This window comes from Bubalus bubalis, chromosome 9 (genome assembly GCF_019923935.1).
Source record: "Bubalus bubalis isolate 160015118507 breed Murrah chromosome 9, NDDB_SH_1, whole genome shotgun sequence".
Classification (NCBI taxonomy): domain Eukaryota; kingdom Metazoa; phylum Chordata; class Mammalia; order Artiodactyla; family Bovidae; genus Bubalus; species Bubalus bubalis.
The window spans coordinates 93,735,745-93,754,312 of record NC_059165.1 but is presented as its reverse complement, the minus strand read 5'-3'; the positions used below and the strand labels follow the sequence as shown (position 1 = coordinate 93,754,312).

Below are 18,568 nucleotides of genomic sequence, written 5' to 3'. Positions count from 1 at the left end.
GTCAGAGAAAGACAAATATATTATGCTCTTGCTTATATGTGGGATCTAAAAACAATACACAAATGAATTTAAATACAAAAGAGAAATAGACGGACAAACAGAAAACAAACTATGGTTACCAAAGGGGAAGTGGAGAGAAGGATAAAGTAGTTGGTTGGAATTAACATATGCACATTACTATATATGAACAGATAAACAATAACAACCTACTGTATAGCATAGGGAACTATATTCAATACCTCGTAATAAGCTATAATGAAAAAGAATCTGAAAAGTATATATATATATATATGTGTGTGTGTGTGTACATATATATATATAATATACTTTTTGCATTTACTTTCCATTATATATATGGCTGAATCTCTTTACTGTACACCTGAAACTAACACAACATTGTAAATCAGCTGTACTGCAATAAAAAATAAAAATAGTACCTCTTTTGATCTTCAAATTAAGTTGAATACTACATACCACACACACACACTCTATACACACATGGCACCTGAGGCAGACACACGCACACTACAAACCTACCAAGATGACGGCTGATATGGGTCCTAAGAAACTCAAGATAAATCCTTTCTCTATGTTGATCCAGCAACTGAAAAACAGAAAGCAACAGTAGCAGCATTTTAAAAAGGTAATGGAATACAATACATGATCTGCAATAGAGAATATTTATATAGGATTTTTTGGGCTTCACAGGTGGCTCACTGTGTGGTGGATCCATTTTGATATTTGGCAAAACTAATACAGTTATGTAAAGTTTAAAAATAAAATAAAATTTAAAAAAAATAAAAATAAAATAAATAAAAAATAAACTAGCTCAAAGGGGAAAAAAAAAAAAAAAAGAATCCACATGCTATGCAGGAGATGAAGGAGACATGGGTTTGATCCCTGGGTGGGGAAGAGCCCCTGGAGAAGAGCATGGCAACCCACTCCAGTATTCTAGAGAAACCCATGGACAGAGGAGCCTGTGGGCTACAGTCCATAGGGTCACAAAGAGTTGGATACAACTGAAGCGACTGAGCATGCATATAGCATTTACATGTGTCAGGTACCATTCTAATACTTGGAAGTAGATAGTATTACTCTATTTTACAAATGAGAAAACCTAGGAAAGAATTTAACTGTCCTCAGAGTCACCAGGCTAGTAAGTGAGGAACCTTGAATTTGGACCAGGCAATCAAGTCTAGCGGAGAAGGCAATGGCACCCCACTCCAGTACTCTTGCCTGGAAAATCCCATGGACGGAGGAGCCTGGTAGCTGCAGCCCATGGGGTCACTAAGAGTCGGACAGGACTGAGCGACTTCACTTTCACTTTTCACTTTCATGCATTGGAGAAGGAAATGGCAACCCGCTCCAGTGTTCTTGCCTGGAGAATCCCAGGGATGGTGGAGCCTGATGGGCTTCCGTCTATGGGGTCGCACAGAGTCGAACACGACTGAAGCGACTTAGCAGCAATCAAGTCTAGAATTCATGCTCCTTCAAGTTTATGGAAGTATTTGGTTATGATAGCAAAAATTTGTAAAGAATTTCAGAGTCTATCACTTAGAGATTAATTTTATAAAGATGGTAAGAATATACAATGTAATACATTGAATGATGATGTGTATCTGTACTAATGTGGAAAAAGTCCACTATATATTATTAAGGGAATAAACAAATTACATGCAGTACGTTTATCATGATCCCATTTTTTATAAAAAAATACATTTACATGTATATTATATATATATTGGGCTTCCCTGATAGCTCAGTTGGTAAAGAATCTGCCTGCAATGCAAGAGACCCTGGTTGGATTCCTGAGTCAGGAAGATCCCCTGGAGAAGGAATAGGCAACCCACTCAAGTGTTCTTGGGCTTCCCTTGTGGTTCAGCTGGTAAAGAATCTGCCTGCAGTGTGGGAGGCCTGGGTTTGATCCCTGGGTTGGGAAGATCCCCTGGAGAAGGGAAAGGCTACCCACTCCAGTATTCTGCTCTGGAGAGTATTAAGGGAATAAACAAATTACATGCAGTATCTTTATCATGATCCCATTTTTATAAAAGTATATATTTATATGTATATATATTTAAGGGGCTTCTCAAGTGGTACAGTTGGTAAAGAATCCACCTGCCAAAGCAGGAGACACTGGAGACATGGGTTAGAACTCTAGGTCAGGAAGATACCTTGGAGTAGCAAATGGCAATCTACTCCAGTATTCTTGCCTGGAAAATTCCATGGACAGAGGAGCTTAGTGGGCCACAGTCCATGGGGTTGAAGAGTCAGATGTGACTGAATGACTAACACATACTGGGCTTAGTGGTATTACAGAGGTTCTTTATTAGAATATTATTTTTTATAAAACCAGTTATTACTTTCAGTAATAGAAGTAGTAAAGATCTATAAACGTGACATTTATAAATATAGACATTTATATAAAAAATAAAAATTCATGCTCCTTCCAGTTTACTGTCTGTGTTACTTTACACTAGTCGTTCACCTTTTTCTCTAAACCTCAGTTTGCTTAGTATACAAAATGGGAACAATTGGAGCACTTTCCTCTAGGGATGTTTTGATAGACATGAGAAATGGTGTATATGAAACACTTCGCCCCAGGGGCTGGAGAAATAAATGTTCAGCATCTTTGTTCTCAGCCTGAGTCGTGACCTACTCACCCTTCCTTCCACCCTCAGTTTCCCAGGGAGACAGGTGTGCACCCACGTCCCCGACAGCGCATTTTCAGCGCCCGACTCACTGCTTAGCGGTGCCGTATCCTCGGGGGTTGATCGCTGCAGACACAGCCACAATCACCGCTGGGACCCCGTAGCCTACAGGGTACATGAACCTCTTCTTGAATCTGCCTGCGCTGGTGTAGTTGGCCACCCTGAGGTTCCTGACAGTGAGGAAGAGGTGCAGCCCTTCGAGGAACATCCAGGTGAAGGCGGCCAAGTAGAGGTAATGCAGAACACCGGCGACGACCTTGCACAGCACCTGGGGGGAGAGGGGGGCCACTGGAGTGGTCCTGGGTGCAATGACCTCACCATCTGCTCTTCACCGGGGTTGTCTCTGGGTAACTTTGGTGAGAGACGCTCCTTAGCCTTCTTCACATGTCCTTCTTCTCTTTAGAGTCATGTCTCCAAACGGATGGATGGTCCCCCTTGTCTATTCCCATGCCTTGGCAGGCTGTCACTTGGGCCACCCAAGAAAAACTGAAAATGTATCATGTTTAAAGTTGAATGGGGGACTTCCCTGGTGGTCCAGGGCTTAACATCCATCTGCCAATGCAGGGGACACAGGTTTGATCTCTTGTCTGGCAAGATTCCACATGCCATGGGGCAACTAAGCCCAAACACCACAACTATGGAAGACCGAGAGCCCTGCTCTCGGTCAAAGCGGTCAAAGCGCATGCTCTGAAGCAAGAGACGCAATCGCAGTGAGAAGTCCGTGTACTGCAAGGAGGAGTAGCCCCCACTCACTGCAACTAGCGAAAGCTCGCAGCAATGAAGACCCAGTGCAGCCAAGAATAGCTAACTAGCTAACTAAAGGTCAAAGAGATCTTTGTCCATCTTAAAATGGAAGAAGACAATATTCAAAATGTGTTAAGGACTGCAGAAATCATATAGCCCTTTGCCTGTTGGCTAATGGATGCTAGACTTCTCTGAGTTGGATGAAGTTGGTGCTGGCCAGGGCTGTCTCCATCCCAAGAACCCTTAACCACTTCCCTGCCCCCTTTCCCGTTCTGAGGATGAAATTAATCCTCGTAGAAAGCTTATGGCCTGCTTGTCCTGCCGTGATCACCGTCTCTTCCATCTTGGTCACTGCCCAGAACTGAAGTCACTCTGGTCTGTGTGGCATATATGTTGGGTACATGAATGAGTGAGTGAATGAGTGACTCCTCCAATATGCTTATCCGCATAAAGCCCCATAGTTTTCTCTTTTGAGCCAACAGCTCCTGGTTTCCTCCACTATGAAAGCATCTGCTCTGAATGACCTTTTCTGTAGTAAGCAAACCCTCCCACCTCCTTCTTCATATTCACTGAATTTTCCCTCCATGTCTTTAGGACCACTGGAACTTGAAAAAGTCAATGTTTTCCCTCTCTTTAGGTTGCACAATGCAGCACGTGGAATCTTAGTTACTTGACCAGGGATCAAACCCACGCTCCCTGTATTGGAAGTGTGGAGTTTAACTGGGACACCAGGGACATAATTGCCCCCACCCCATGTCTATGATTAAAGTATAACCTGGCTTTTGTTTGAGGACACTGCTTCCCACACATTTGAAGAGAACAGTGACCGCTGTCCATTGTCTGAGGGGAATTGGGTTTCCTCAACACAGCTCATGATCTCTCCTGGACCATTGACTCTCTTTTCATGATGAATAAAACCCTCTTTTCTTAGGAATCATGTCCTGAGTCTTTCTAGGAACCTCTCAATCTTTGCAAAACTCCATTCACTTCCTGGTTTCTACCTCTCACTCCTTGGAGATGCTGTTGCATGAAACACATGTTTGATTTCAAACCTGCTAGCTTGGAATCATAAATCAGTGACCCTCAAGACCCAGCTCCACTGTGCATCGTTCATTCAGTCTGTAAGTTTTTAAATTGACAATTAACTGGGGGAAGCGACATGAAGAAAACTCTGAGTTTTGGGCATGTTCTATATCTTGATCAGGGTGACGGTTTTATATCTCTGTCTCTATATCTGGGCTTCCCTGGTGGCTCAGAGGTAAAGAACCCACCTGCCAATGCAGGAGATGTGGGTTTGATCCCTGTGTCGGGAAGATCCCCTGGAGGAGGAAATGGCAACCTACTCCAGTATTCTTGCCTGGGAAATCCCATGGACAGAAGAGCCTGGCGGACTATGGTTCATGGGGTTGCAGAAGTGTCAGACACAACTTAGTGACTAAACAACAACATATCTATATCTATTATAGACATAGGTAATACCAAGTTCCTCTGTCTATAGAATTTCCCAACAACATATCTAATGTACTATCTATCCATGAGAAAGGAGGATTCCTGCCTTCTGGAACAACATGGGTGAACCTTGAGCTGTGCTCAGGAGATTGTCAGACAGAGACAAGTACTGTATAATCTTTTATTTGTGGAATTGAAAAATCTCAGATTCATGAAAAAAGAAAAGAGTAAAAACCTGATTGCCAGGAGACAGAGGTAGGGGTTGGGATGAGAAGGCTGATGTAATTTGTGGATATAAATGTGTAATAAGTAATAAATTACCCAAGGGAATACACAGTTCCATGAATATACTGAAAGCCACTGACATGTACATTTAAAAAGAGCAAACTATATATGTATGAATTATGCTATTGATACTATGTATAAAATAGGTAACTAATGAGAGCCTACTGTACATCACAGGGAACTCTCCTTAAATCACTCTGGTGACCTGAATGAGAAGGAAGCCCCAAAAGGGAGGGATATATGTATATGTGTCACTGACTCATTTTGCTGTACAGCAGGAACTAGCACTACCTTGTAAAGCAGCCATACACCAATAAAAATTAAAGAAAAAGCTGTTTTTTTAAAAAAAAGAAGGGAATTCCCTGGCAGTCCAGTTTAGGAATTGGCACTTTCACTGCTGTGGGCTTAGGTTCAATCTTTTGTTGGGGAACTAACATCCTACAAGTCATGTAGCCTGGCCAAAATAAAAAATAAGTAAGAAAGGGTTTTGGCTAATTCTCCTACCTCGGGCTCTGTCCGTTTGATGCCTGTGAGGAAGAGGAGGTAGGCCAGGAAGAGGCAGATGGAGAGCTGCAGGTGCAGGGAGGTGCTGACGTTCTGGATGGATCGACACAGAAGGAAGGTGAGGGCCGCCAGGAAGAGGCAGAGCAGAGAGAGGCTCAGCCCCATGTAGGTGATCATGGTCAGCACGGGATCCTCCTAGATGCAGCAGGAGAAAAGAGATCCCAACTGGTTTTTGTTTTGGACGCTGTGGTTCCCAATAACCTGGGTCTTAGAACCCTCAATGCATGGTGTTAATTTCCTCGTGAGAAACTGAACAGATCAATAATGGCCAAGCCGAACTTCCCTCGTAGTCCACTGGTGAAGAATTGGCCTACCGGTGCAGGGGACAAGTGTTCCATCCCTGGTGTGAGAAGGTCCCACATGCTGTGGGGCAGCTAAGCCCGTGTGCCACAAGTACTGAGCCTGTGTGCTGCAAATAGTGGAGCCCATGTGCCCTAGAGCCCATTGCTGGGCTCCTCTGCAACAGGAGAAGCCGCCACAATGAGAAGCCTGGGCACCGCAACTAGAGAGTAGCCCTGGCTTGCCACAAACAGAGAAAGCCCACGTGCAGCAATGAAGACCCAGGCAGCTGAAAGTAAATAATTATTTTTTAAAAAAAGATTAGAAAATCACAATGAAACATGACTCTCACCCCAACAGTGAGAAAATGATAATCAACAAAATTGTAACTTTTCTTGATCTCATTGGAGAGCCAAGTTTGCACAGCAAAGAGGCAACATTAACTCAAGTTCTTCCCAAAAGAGATGAGACAGAACGATTTCAATTTTAACAGAGCACAGAAGGAACATGTGGTTGCTACAGGACTGCATGTGAAGAAATCCACCAGAAATTCCTAAAGGCTGAATGCAGTGGTTTTGGATGACTAGGTTTCCCAGATAGAAGGGTTGTTTCACTCACAAGTTCTAACCCATGAAAACATGAAAAAAGGCTCCATGCCAGTAGTCATCAGGTCTGTATACATTAAAGCCACAACGAGATACCACTATACACCTCCTAAAAGAGTTGTATATTTTTAACATGAAAAAGAGAAATTTATATTAATGCATATATAGAAAGGGTTAGTCACTCAGTCATGTCCGCCTCTTTGTGACCCCATGGACCACAGCCAGCCAGGCTCCTCTGTCCAAGGGCTTCTCCAGGCAAGAATACTGGAGTAGGTTGCCATTTCCTTCTCCAGAGAAATCTTCCTGAAAAACAGTACTGATGAACCTATTTGCAGGGCGGGAATAGAGACTCAGACGTAGAGAAAGGACTTGTGTTCATAGAGGGGAAAGGAGAGGGCAAGACCGGTTGAGAGAGCAGCACTGGAGCGTATACACTGTGGCTTCTCAGGGAGCACTGAAACAAGTGCACTACCATGTGTGAAAGAAAAGCTAGCTGGAAGATGCTCAATAGCACAGGGAGTTCCGCTTGGTACTCTGTGATGACCTAACAGGGTGGGATGGGGGTTCAGTGGGATGGGGGTTCAGTAAGAGGGAGACTCAAAAGGGAAGGGAATGTTGGTGTACGGCAGAAACTAACACAGCATTGTAAAGCATTATCCTTGAATTTAAAAAAATGAAAAGAAAAAGAGGAAGATACATAGCTGTTCCTCTGCTAAAGTTTTTTCATCTTCTTTCTGAAGATCCCTGCCTCCCACCAGTACCACCCTGCAGCAGAGCTGACTTTCAGCGGCATGTGTGTTTACACACGTACCTTCAGCTCGACCGAGGCCATGAGGACGGCAAAGGTGGACAGATGGCTGCAACTGCATACAGTTCGAGTTCCGTTGGAAAAGATCACGTGGCACCCTTCATTAGACCAGACCAGCTCGTCCCAGTAGACACAAAGAGACTTTCTGCTTTCCCCTACCATCTGGAAAGAAAATTGCTCTTCATGAGACACTATCATTTAAAATCTGAAGCTTTCCACACATACATGCACACACACTCATGCGTGCATGCTTACACACAATGAAATACTATTCAACCATAAAAAATGAAATGATGCCATTTGCAACACAGATAGGCCAAAAGGATATTATGCTTAGTAAAATGTCAGGCAGATAAAGACAAATACTTATATTATTTCCCATATGTGGAATCTAAAAAATAAAACAAATGGAATATACAAAACAGAAACAAGCTCACAGACATAGAAAACAAACTTATGATGACCAAAGGGGATAAGGAAGAGGGGAGAGACAAATTAGGACTATGGGATTAACAGATACAAACTCATATCAATAAAAGAGATAAGCAACTACACTTTACTATATAGCACAGGAGACTATCCCCATTATTTTGTAATAATCTATAATGGAATATAATGGAATATAATATGCAAAAATACTGAATTACCATATTGTATGAATGCGTGCATGCTTAGTTGTGTCCAACCAGGATCCTCTGTCCATGGAATTTTCCAGGCAAGAATACTGGAAGGAGTTACCTTTTCCTCCTCCAGGGAATCTTCCCGACCCAGGGATCAAACCCGAGCCTCCTTTGTCTTCTGCACTCGCAGGCAGATTCTTTACCACTGAGTCGCCTGGGAAGCCCACTATATTGTATACTTGAAACCAACACAGCATTCTAAATCAACTATACTCCAATAAAGTTTGTTATGTTAAAGTTTTTGGTTTTTTATTTTTTATATAATTTAAATGTTATTTTCCATTTAAAATAATCGCAAAATTTTGTTTACACAGAAACAGACTCATAGACATAGAGAACACAATTGTGGTTGCCGGGGGTGGAGTGGGTGGGGAGGGAGAGGAATGGACTGGGAGTTTGGCATTTGTAGATGCAAACTATACATTTACAATGTAGAAACAACAAGGTCCTACTATATAGCATGGAGAAGTATATTAAATGTCTTGTGAGAACAATTTTTAATGTGTTTTAAAAATCATGGGATTCAGTTTTTCCTTTTGTATGGCTTTACTGAGGTATAGTTGATATACAAAGGTAAAAAATCCACCTGCTAATGCAGGAGATGCAAGAAACATGGATTCAATCCCTGGGTTGGGAAGACTCCCTGGGGTAGAAAATGGCAACCCAATGCAGTGTTCTTGCCTGGAGAATCCCATGGACAGAGAAGCCTGGCGGGCTACAGTCCATGGGGCCGTAAGAGTCAGACACGACTGAACACACAACACACTACGTGAAACGTGATGAATTGGGATATATGCACACACCTGTGACACCATCACCACCATCAAAGCAACAAAACAAATCCAACACTTCCTGAAGTTTCCTGCATCCCTTTGTTTCTGCTTTGTTTGTTTTTGTGGTAAGAACACTGACTATGAGATCTACCCTCTTAACAAAATTTGAAGTGCATAATACCATATTTACTATGGGCTTTGTTATACAAAGTATCTTTTACTTAGAACTGGAAGACCAGAGAACGTATTTTCAAATCCTTCTTCAATTAATTAGAGGCTCAAGTTTCAATTCTGGGGTCAGAAATGAAATCCTAATATTAAAAAAAAAACAACTTTCATCTGACTTTAAAAAATTTTTTCTTTATTTATTTTTGGCTGCGCTGGGTCTTCGTTGCTGGGCAGCGTTTTCTCTAGTTTCAGAGAGCAGGGCCTGCTCGCTAGCTGTGGTGCATGGGCTTCTCACTGTGATGGCTGGCTTCTCTTGTTGCTGAGCATGGGCTCCAGGGCACGTGGGCTTCAGCAGTTGCGACACATGGCTCATCATTGCAGCTCGAGGGCTCTAGAGTGCAGACTCAGTAGTCGTGGCACACAAGCTTAGTTACCCTGAGGCACGTGGGATCTTCCTGGACCAGGGTTCAAACCCATGTCTCCTGCATTGGCAGGTGAATTATTTGCCATGGAGCCACCAGGGAAGCTCTCATCTGACTTTTAATTTTTTAAGTTGAGTCTTTTATTTTTTCCAGCTTTATTGAGGAATACTTGACAAATATAACTGTACATACTTAAAGTACATGACTTGATGATTTTACTTTAAAGATCTTACTGTGAACATCTTGGGCTTCCCTGATGGCTCAGTGGTAAAGAATCTGCCTGGCAGTGCAGGAGACACTGGCTCGATCTCTGGGTTGGGAGGAATCCCCTGAAGGAGAAAATGCCAACCCACTTCAATATTCTTGCTGGAAAATTCCATGGATGGAGGAGCCTGGCTGGATCTGGTCCATGGGATTGTAAAGAGTCACGTTTATTTGTTCATTTCCCAACAGTAAATAAGGCTACAGTTTTTTTTTTTTAATCACTTTTTAGTCTGTTGAAGGAATGATTCCCATCATGTAATTTTTGGAGTAACTCTTAACCAAGGACTGGGTTGAATTTCAAATCTCCATCAGCAATTCCTGATAAATCAGCCTGGGCAGAAAGAACTGACTGTAAAAGCCATACTTTTTCACTACTAGGTTTATAGGTATGATCAGTAGAAATCTCTAGGTGCTCAAACAAGTGGATACTTTGCCCACCTGTATATGGTGAAACGTGAAGTTCACGGGTTTGGCCAGGGAACAATTCTTCTTGCATCCTGTGGTGCCACTTATCACCTTGGAATTCAGTTGAAAGTGATCCAGCTTTTCATCAAGCGTTAGGTTTTCCTTAGACACAAAGGAGCCATCTAAGATGGACCCGAAAGACTTGTAAGAAATAAAGACCACAGCACCTGAAAGGAAGCAAAGAACCGATGAACCTGAGGAGGAGACTGGAGAATGTGTTGCCAGTTAAGGATTTATCTGGCCAGTTTCTTAGGAGTCAGATATGGAATGTAGGATTCTGAATCCTAATTTATTAGACCATACATCCTTGAAAAATAGATGGGAGAGATTTCAAAATCTTTCCACTTGCAGGATGTTAAGGCTATGTCTGGATTCTAGTAGAGATATCCCCTCTGTCCCTAGCAGCACTTTACAATAGTCAAGATATGGAAGCAAGCTAAGTGTCCTCCCATAGATGAATAGATAAAGAAGTGGTATATATACACAATGGAATATTACACAACCATAAAAAGAACGAAGTCTTTCCATTTGCAGCAACATGGGTGGACCTGGAGGGTATGATGTTATGTTAGTGAAATAAGTCAGACAGAGAAAACAAATCCCACATGATTATACTTCTGTGTGGAATCTGAAACACAAGACAAAAGAGAAACAGATTCATGGACACAGAGAACAAAGTGGTGGTTTCGAGAGGAGAAAATATGAAGGGGACATGGGGAGAAGAAGGGTGATGGGGATTAAGAGGTACCAACTTCAACTGCAAAATATATGTCACAAAGATGTAATTACAGACAGAGAATATAGTCAAGGATATTGTAACAATTTTGTATAGTGAGGTGATCATTCATAATGTATAAAAGCATCAAATCAGCCTGTTGTATGCCTGAAATTGAGCTTCCCTGGTAAAGAAGTACTGCTCAGTGGTAAAGAATTTGCCTGCAGTGCAGAAGCCACAGGTGACATGGGTTCAATCCCTGGGTTGGGAAGATCCCTTGGGGGAGGGCATGAAATCCCCATGGACAGAGGAGCCTGGTGGGCTATAGTCCATAGGGTGGCAAAAAGTTGGACACAACTGAAGCGACTTAGCATGCATGCATGCATGAAATTAGTATAATATTGTGTATTAATTGTTAATATAACTCAATAAAAAGTAAGAGTAAAATTCCCCTGCCCCCAATTCTAGAGATGTTGAGATAATTTAGGTAATTTCCGTTACCTCCAGTTCCTCCTCCAGTGACATCACTGCAATCGATGTCCATTGTCTCCTTTTCAATCTGTAATTTAACCATCTCGTTTTCTGTTTTGCAGCCATTCTTGATGGTCAGTGCTTCAATAACTAAAAAAACAGAAAATATGCATGAATGTTGGAAATCCTTATAAACACTTATTTTAAAACATAATCTCCTTGTCCATCTCATTAAAAAAAAAATGACAAGGACTTCCCTGGTGTCCCGTGGTTAGGAATCCATGCTCCCAATGCGAGGGGCATGGGTTTGATCCCTGGTCAGGGAACCAAGATCCCACATGCTGCATGGTGTGGCAGAAAAATAAATAAAAATTAAATTTAAAAAATGACAACTGTAGGAGCTTCAGATGAAAACTGGAATTTGGGTGATGGAGTTTGAGTGGACACATAGAGGCTGTTGGCTTTATTTGGGTACCCAGTCTCTTATTGGAGGGAACAAATTCAATATATAAATAACCTCAGATATGCAGGGAAATCTGGCATGCTGCAGTACATGGCGTCGCAGAGTTGGACACGAAGGAGTGACTGAACTTACTTACTTATGCAGATCACACCACTCTTACAACAGAAAGCAAAGAGGAACGAAAGAGCCTCTTGAAGAAGGTGAAAGAGGAGAGTGAAAAAATTGGCTTAAAACTCAACATTCAAAAAACTAAGATCCTGACATCTGGTCCCATCATTTCATGCAAATAGATGGGGAAACAATGGAAACACTGATGGACTTTACTTTCTTGGGCTTCAAAATCATTGTGGACAGTGACTGCTGTCATGAAATTAAAAGATGCTTGCTCCTTGGAAGAAAAGCTATGACAAAGCTAAACAGCATATTAAGCAGAGACATTACTTTGCCAACAAAGATCCATATAGTCAAAGCTATGGTTTTTCCAGTAGTCATGTATGGATGTGAGAGCTGGACCATAAAGAAGGCTGAGCACTGAAGAACGATGCTCTTGAACTGTGGTGTTGGAGAAGACTCTTGAGAGTCCCTTGGACTGCAAGGAGATCAAAACAGTCAATCCTAAAGGAAATCAGTCTTGAATATTCATTGGAAGGACTGATGCTGAAGCTGAAGCTCCAATCCTTTGGCCACCTGATGCAAAGAACCGGCTCATTAGAAAAGGCCTTGATACTGGGAAAGATTGAAGGTGGCAGGAGAAGGGGGCGACAGAGGATGAGATGGTTGGATGGCATCACGGACTCAATGGATATGAGTTTGAGCAAGCTTCAGGAGATAGTGAAGGACAGGGAAGCCTGGCTGCTGCAGTCCATGAGGTCACAAAGAGTTGGACATGACTGAGTGACTGAACAACAACAACAATATGTCAATTACTATTGATACTATGGGGTTCCCAGGTGGCTCAGTGGTAAAGAATCTGCCTGCCAACGCAGGAGACGCCAGAGATGCGAATTCCATCCCTGGGTCAGGAAGATTCCTTGGAGAGGAAATGGCAACCCACTCTAGTATTCTTGCCTGGGAAATCCCATGGACAGAGGAACCTAGCAGGCTACAGTCCATGGGGTCTCAAAGGGTTGGATGCGACGTTGCAACTAAAAACGAACAACAAATAAAATAGATAACTAATGAGAAGCTACCTTCTAGAACAGGGGACTCTACTCAGTGCTCTGTGGTGACCTAAATGGGAAGCAAATAGAAAAAAAAGAGGATATGTAGCTGATTCACCTTGCTGTATAGTTGAAACTAACACAACACTGTAAGGCATCCATACTCCCCAAAAAATTAATTAAAAAAAGAATCATAAGACATCTTCTTTCTTCCCTTCATCTCTCCATACTCACTCTTCAGCTTCTTTTGTTTTGAATAAGCTAAATATTTTCATCATCTACATGTTAATCAACTTCAGCACCAAACTTTCTCTTTCTCTCAAACTCCACATGCACCCTGGCAGCAAATCCAGACCTTCTGCTGAAAAGACACCAACCTTGGTGTGAATCTGATTTGGGGCACTGACTTCATCTGGCCCACCAGGAGATCTCTCCTGGCTCATCCCAGACATCTAACTGCATTCATTGTTCCCCCAGAGCAGCCAGTGGGATCCTTTCAAAATGTGAATCAGATAGGGTCTCCCTGAATAAAAGCCAGTGTTGTTACAATTCCCAGGAAGACCCTGCTTGATCTTGCCTTGCATCAGTTCCTTGTCCAGTCACCTTCAGTCACTCTGCAAGTATCTCCAACACACCAGGAATGCTCACCTCAAGCCCTCTGACCAGTATCATTCTCCCCCAGATACGCACGTGGCTCACTCCTTCTTCTTCAAGTCTTCTCACAAATTTTGCCTTCTCTCCAAGCCTACTCTATTCACTGTAATTAGCATCACAAACTGCTTCCCTGACATTTGCTATGTCCCTCACCTCCTCTCTAAGACAGAAAAATTTGATTACATCAAAAGTGAAAACATCTCCACTCAAACATCCTTTCAACAAACGACAGATTGGCAGAAGATATTTAGAGACATAAATGAGGTGCATCATATGTAAAGAGCTCCTAAATATCAATAAGATAAAAACCAAAAACACAATAGACAAAGAGCAAAAGGATAAGGGAAAATGGACAAAAAATATAGATCAGAATATCACAAAAAAGAAACCTAATGGCCAGCATAAAATAGAGACATCTAATCCACTAGTAATCAGTGATATGCAGATAAAACTATAGTGAGATATCATTGCTTATGCATGATGTCAGCAGGAAAGAAGAGCCTGAAAATTTAGAGGTTGTGAGGGGGATATCTATACTTCAACAAAATAATGTTTTAAAGTGGAATTTTGTCCTCTAATTGATGACCACACCACAGCTTTTCTGTTCATATATTCATTCATTCATTTGACAATTAGTAAATACTTCTAGGGTGCTTCTCTGATGGCTCATCAGGTAAAGAACTCGCCTGCAATGCAGGAGAGACAGGAAATTTGGGTTCAATGAGTCAGGAAGATCCTCTGGAGGAGGAAATGGCACCCCACTCCAGTATTCTTGCCTGGGGAATTTCATGGACAGAGGAGCCTGGCAGGCTACAGTCCATAGAGTCACAAAGACTCTGACATGACTGAGTGGCTACGTACACAGCACAAATCCTTTTAGGTATCAGACACTTTACCAGGTGCTCTTTATGCCCATGGAAGCCTTGTTAATTCTAAGAGTAAAGACTGCTTTATCCTTCAGTGTATCCTTGATAAAGATTTGTACCTAAGAACCCTAGGGTGACTCTTGGATTAAAAGTGACAGTACACACAGCCACAAAAGACTCACTTTAAAAATAGGTTAGTTGGTGGGAATGCAAACTAGTACAGCCACTATGGAGAACAGTGTGGAGATTCCTTAAAAAACTGGAAATAGAACTGCCATACGACCCAGCAATCCCACTGCTGGTCATACACACCGAGGAAATCAGAATTGAAAGAGATATGTGTACCCCAATGTTCATCACAACACTGTTTATAATAGCCAGGACTTGGAAGCAACCTAGATGTCCATCAGCAGACGAGTGGATAAGAAAGTTGTGGTACATATACACAATGGAGTATTACTTGGCCATTAAAAAGAATACATTTGAATCAGTTCTAATGAGGTGGATGAAACTGGAGCCTATTATACAGAGTGAAGTAAGCCAGAAAGAAAAACACCAATACAGTATACTAACGCATATATATGGAATTTAGAAAGATGGTAACAATAACCCTGTACGTGAGACAGCAAAAAAGACACAGATGTATAGAACAGTCTTTTGGACTCTGTGGGAAAGGGAGAGGGTGGGAAGATTTGGGAGAATGGCATTGAAACATGTATAATATCATATATGAAACAAATCGCCAGTCCAGGTTTGATGCACAATACAGGATGCTTGGGGCTGGTGCACTGGGATGACCCAGAGGGATGGTATGGGAAGGGAGGTGGGAGGGGGGTTCAGGATGGGGAACATGTGTACACCCGTGGCGGATTCGTGTTGATGTATGGCAAAACCAATACAATATTGTAATTAGCCTCCGATTAAAATAAATACATTTATACTAAAAAATAAATAAAATGCAAAAAATAATAGGTTAGACTTGAAAGATGAATGGATGGTCCAGTCAAATGAACTTTCAAGCTTCATTCAATGCAAATTTAGGGTTCTGAAGAGAAATAAGATATTTCATGTCAAGTTCATACACAGATTTTGCCAGTGTAAAGAAAGAGAAGGCTGTTTTCTGCCAATGAAATTGTAGCTCAACCAGCATTTCCTGAACCCAATTAAGTTTGAGAGTCTGCCTGAGTATCTGTGACCGCAGCTTACCCATAAATTGTGACTCTTTCCTCAGCGTTCCTCCTGTGGGTCGATTGAGGGCAGCTTCATAGGCTGCCGACTGCACGCTGTGAAGATACTGTGTTGCTAAACGGGCAGTTTCTTCCTTGTGTTCCTGAGATGGCTTGACGGTGATGTTGCTGAAGTTGCCAAAAGAATCGGCTATTTCCTGCCATACAAACAGTGAGTGTGCAGACGTAGAGAGCAGACGTGTAGTTGCCGAGAGGGAGAGGGTTGGGAGAGGGACTGGGAGTTTGGGATTAGCAGATGCAAACTATGATACAAAGGATGGATAAAAAACAAGGTCCCACTGTAGAGCACAGGGAGCTACATTCACTATCCTGTGATAAACCATAATGGAAAAAAATAAATTTAAAAATTGTGAGTGCGTTTATAAAATAGAAACAGACTCACAGATTTCTAAAACAAACTAATGGTTACCAAAGGGGAAACACAGGATGCAGGGAGGGACAAATTAGGAAACTGGGATTAACATACACAGGGTAAAAAACATGGCCTCCTGTACAGCACAGGGACCTATACTCCACTTTCTACAATACCTATATGGGAAAAGAAGCTGTAGAAGAATGAATATATTCATTCAGTCATATTTATATATATATATATATAACTGAATGTCTTTGCTGTACCCCTGAAACTAACAACATTGTCAATAAACTATACTCCAATAAATTTTTTAAACAAGAATAGAATACTTAGGAATAAACAAAAAATAGAGTGTGATTCACCAATAAAAATTTTTTTAAAAGAATGAAATATGAATAAACAAAAAAGTAGTGGATGTGAAAATGACTATTGTCTAGGAGGAAATCATAAAAAGAAACTAAGACTGCTGCTGCTACTGCTGCTAAGTTACTTCAGTCGTGTCCTACTGTGTGTGACCCCATAGACGGCAGCCCACCAGGCTCCCCCGTCCCTGGGATTCTCCAGGCAAGAACACTGGAGTGGGTTGCCATTTCAGATTTTATTTTCCAGACCTTTCTCGAAGCTTCCACAACTATGAGCTTTCTCTGGGATTATTCCCATTGCTCAATAGCAGAAGAAGGGAACAGTTTGTAGGGAAAAGAAACGAATGTTTAAACAAAGCAGGAAGAAACTCAGACCTTACACTTTCACTTCATTCCATTGTGAAGTAATTGAATGTTTTTAATTCACTGGTCCTAGATTTTGCATCACCTTCTACCTGGTTTCCTGGGTGGAGACGATCCCTGGAGGAGGAAATGGCAACCCACTCCAGTATTCCTGCCTGGAAAATCCCATGGATAGAGGAGCCTGGTGGGGTATAGTCCGTGGGGTTGACAAGAGTCAGACACGACTGAACGACTGAGAACGTGCCCATGCTGCCTGGTTTCACCTTTGCTTTTCTGCTGAATTCCCCTGCCTTTGTACTTTCTCTTACAGCTTTTTAGTATACCCCTGAAGAAACAGTCAATTGTCACCCAATACGGGAAAATGTTTATTTTCAGAAAAGTAGGAAGGGAGAGACCTCTTGAAATAAGGTTAAAAATCTACACGTGCGGTTTGCATTCCTCCTGTGATGTGGAGACCCAGAAAGGAAAAACAGCTTGTCCCACCTAACTTAAAATTAATTCCTTCAGGCATATTGGAGGAAGAAAAAGATGGACAATTGTCTACTGTGAGAAAACATTCACAGAAACTGGAAATGATTTCAAACCTGTAACTTAAGTGTGACATTGTTATCTTCTGGTATTCCTTTTGTCACCATGGTAACAGAGCTAATCCTCGTGTTATCTGGGTCCTTGGTGGTGTCCTAAAAGGAAAGAATAGAAACATATCATTGGCTTTCATTCAGTTAGAAGCATTCAGAGGTTGTTCTCAAGTTCTCAGAAGCTTTATTAAAACAGTTGGTCCTGGCAGAGAAATACTCTGACATATCTGTGAATGCAAGACTGCAAAATTAAACACACTTGTTGGAGTTTAGCACACACACACAATGTAAATAAAGTTCAATACATTGTTTTGGGACTAGTGGGTATCCATTTGAAAAGAATGAATCAGTTCAACACCCACCTCATTATCCTCAGAAATAGTTTCTAGAGAGCTTACCTGTCAAAAATGCCTAAATATTCCCAACTATTAAGTTAATATCTTTTTTCCCCCACTGAGAAAATTAAAATTGTAGGAGGGGCAATTCAAATATATCAACTTTGGGGGATGGAAGTGAAACAATCAAATGCCATTCATAATAGTCAAAATATTAAAATTTATTTATATTTTTATATAATATAAAATCTTTATTTCTTTTTTTTTAATTTTTTTTTAATTTTATTTTATTTTTCAACTTTACATAACTGTATTAGTTTTGCCAAATATCAAAATGAATCCGCCACAGGTATACATGTGTTCCCCATCCTGAACCCTCCTCCCTCCTCCCTCCCCATTCCATCCCTCTGGGTCGTCCCAGTGCATCAGCCCCAAGCATCCAGTATCGTGCATCGAACCTGGACTGGCAACTCATTTCATACATGATATTTTACATGTTTCAATGCCATTCTCCCAAATCTTCCCACCCTCTCCCTCTCCCACAGAGTCCATAAGACTGTTCTATACATCAGTGTCTCTTTTGCTGTCTCGTACACAGGGTTATTGTTACCATCTTTCTAAATTCCATATATATGCGTTAGTATACTGTATTGGTGTTTTTCTTTCTGGCTTACTTCACTCTGTATAATAGGCTCCAGTTTCATCCACCTCATTGAATTGACTCAAATGTGTTCTTTTTTATAGCTAAGTAATATTCCATTTACCTTTATTCTTGACTGTGACTA

At 41.6% G+C, this 18,568-nt stretch overlaps 1 protein-coding gene across 1 annotated transcript in view; it reads right to left on the bottom strand.

Moving 5' to 3' along the window:
- LOC102404615 (adhesion G protein-coupled receptor E3) overlaps positions 1-18,568 on the bottom strand; it is a 43,426-nt gene that overhangs the window by 9,116 nt on the left and 15,742 nt on the right. The window contains exons 7-14 of the mRNA XM_006077722.4: positions 17,455-17,550; positions 15,750-15,927; positions 11,431-11,550; positions 10,188-10,381; positions 7,446-7,604; positions 5,691-5,885; positions 2,741-2,976; positions 538-604 (exon numbers count right to left, since the gene is read on the bottom strand). Coding sequence (XP_006077784.4) covers positions 538-604; positions 2,741-2,976; positions 5,691-5,885; positions 7,446-7,604; positions 10,188-10,381; positions 11,431-11,550; positions 15,750-15,927; positions 17,455-17,550 — 1,245 coding nt within the window. The remainder of the gene's footprint in view (positions 1-537; positions 605-2,740; positions 2,977-5,690; positions 5,886-7,445; positions 7,605-10,187; positions 10,382-11,430; positions 11,551-15,749; positions 15,928-17,454; positions 17,551-18,568) is intronic.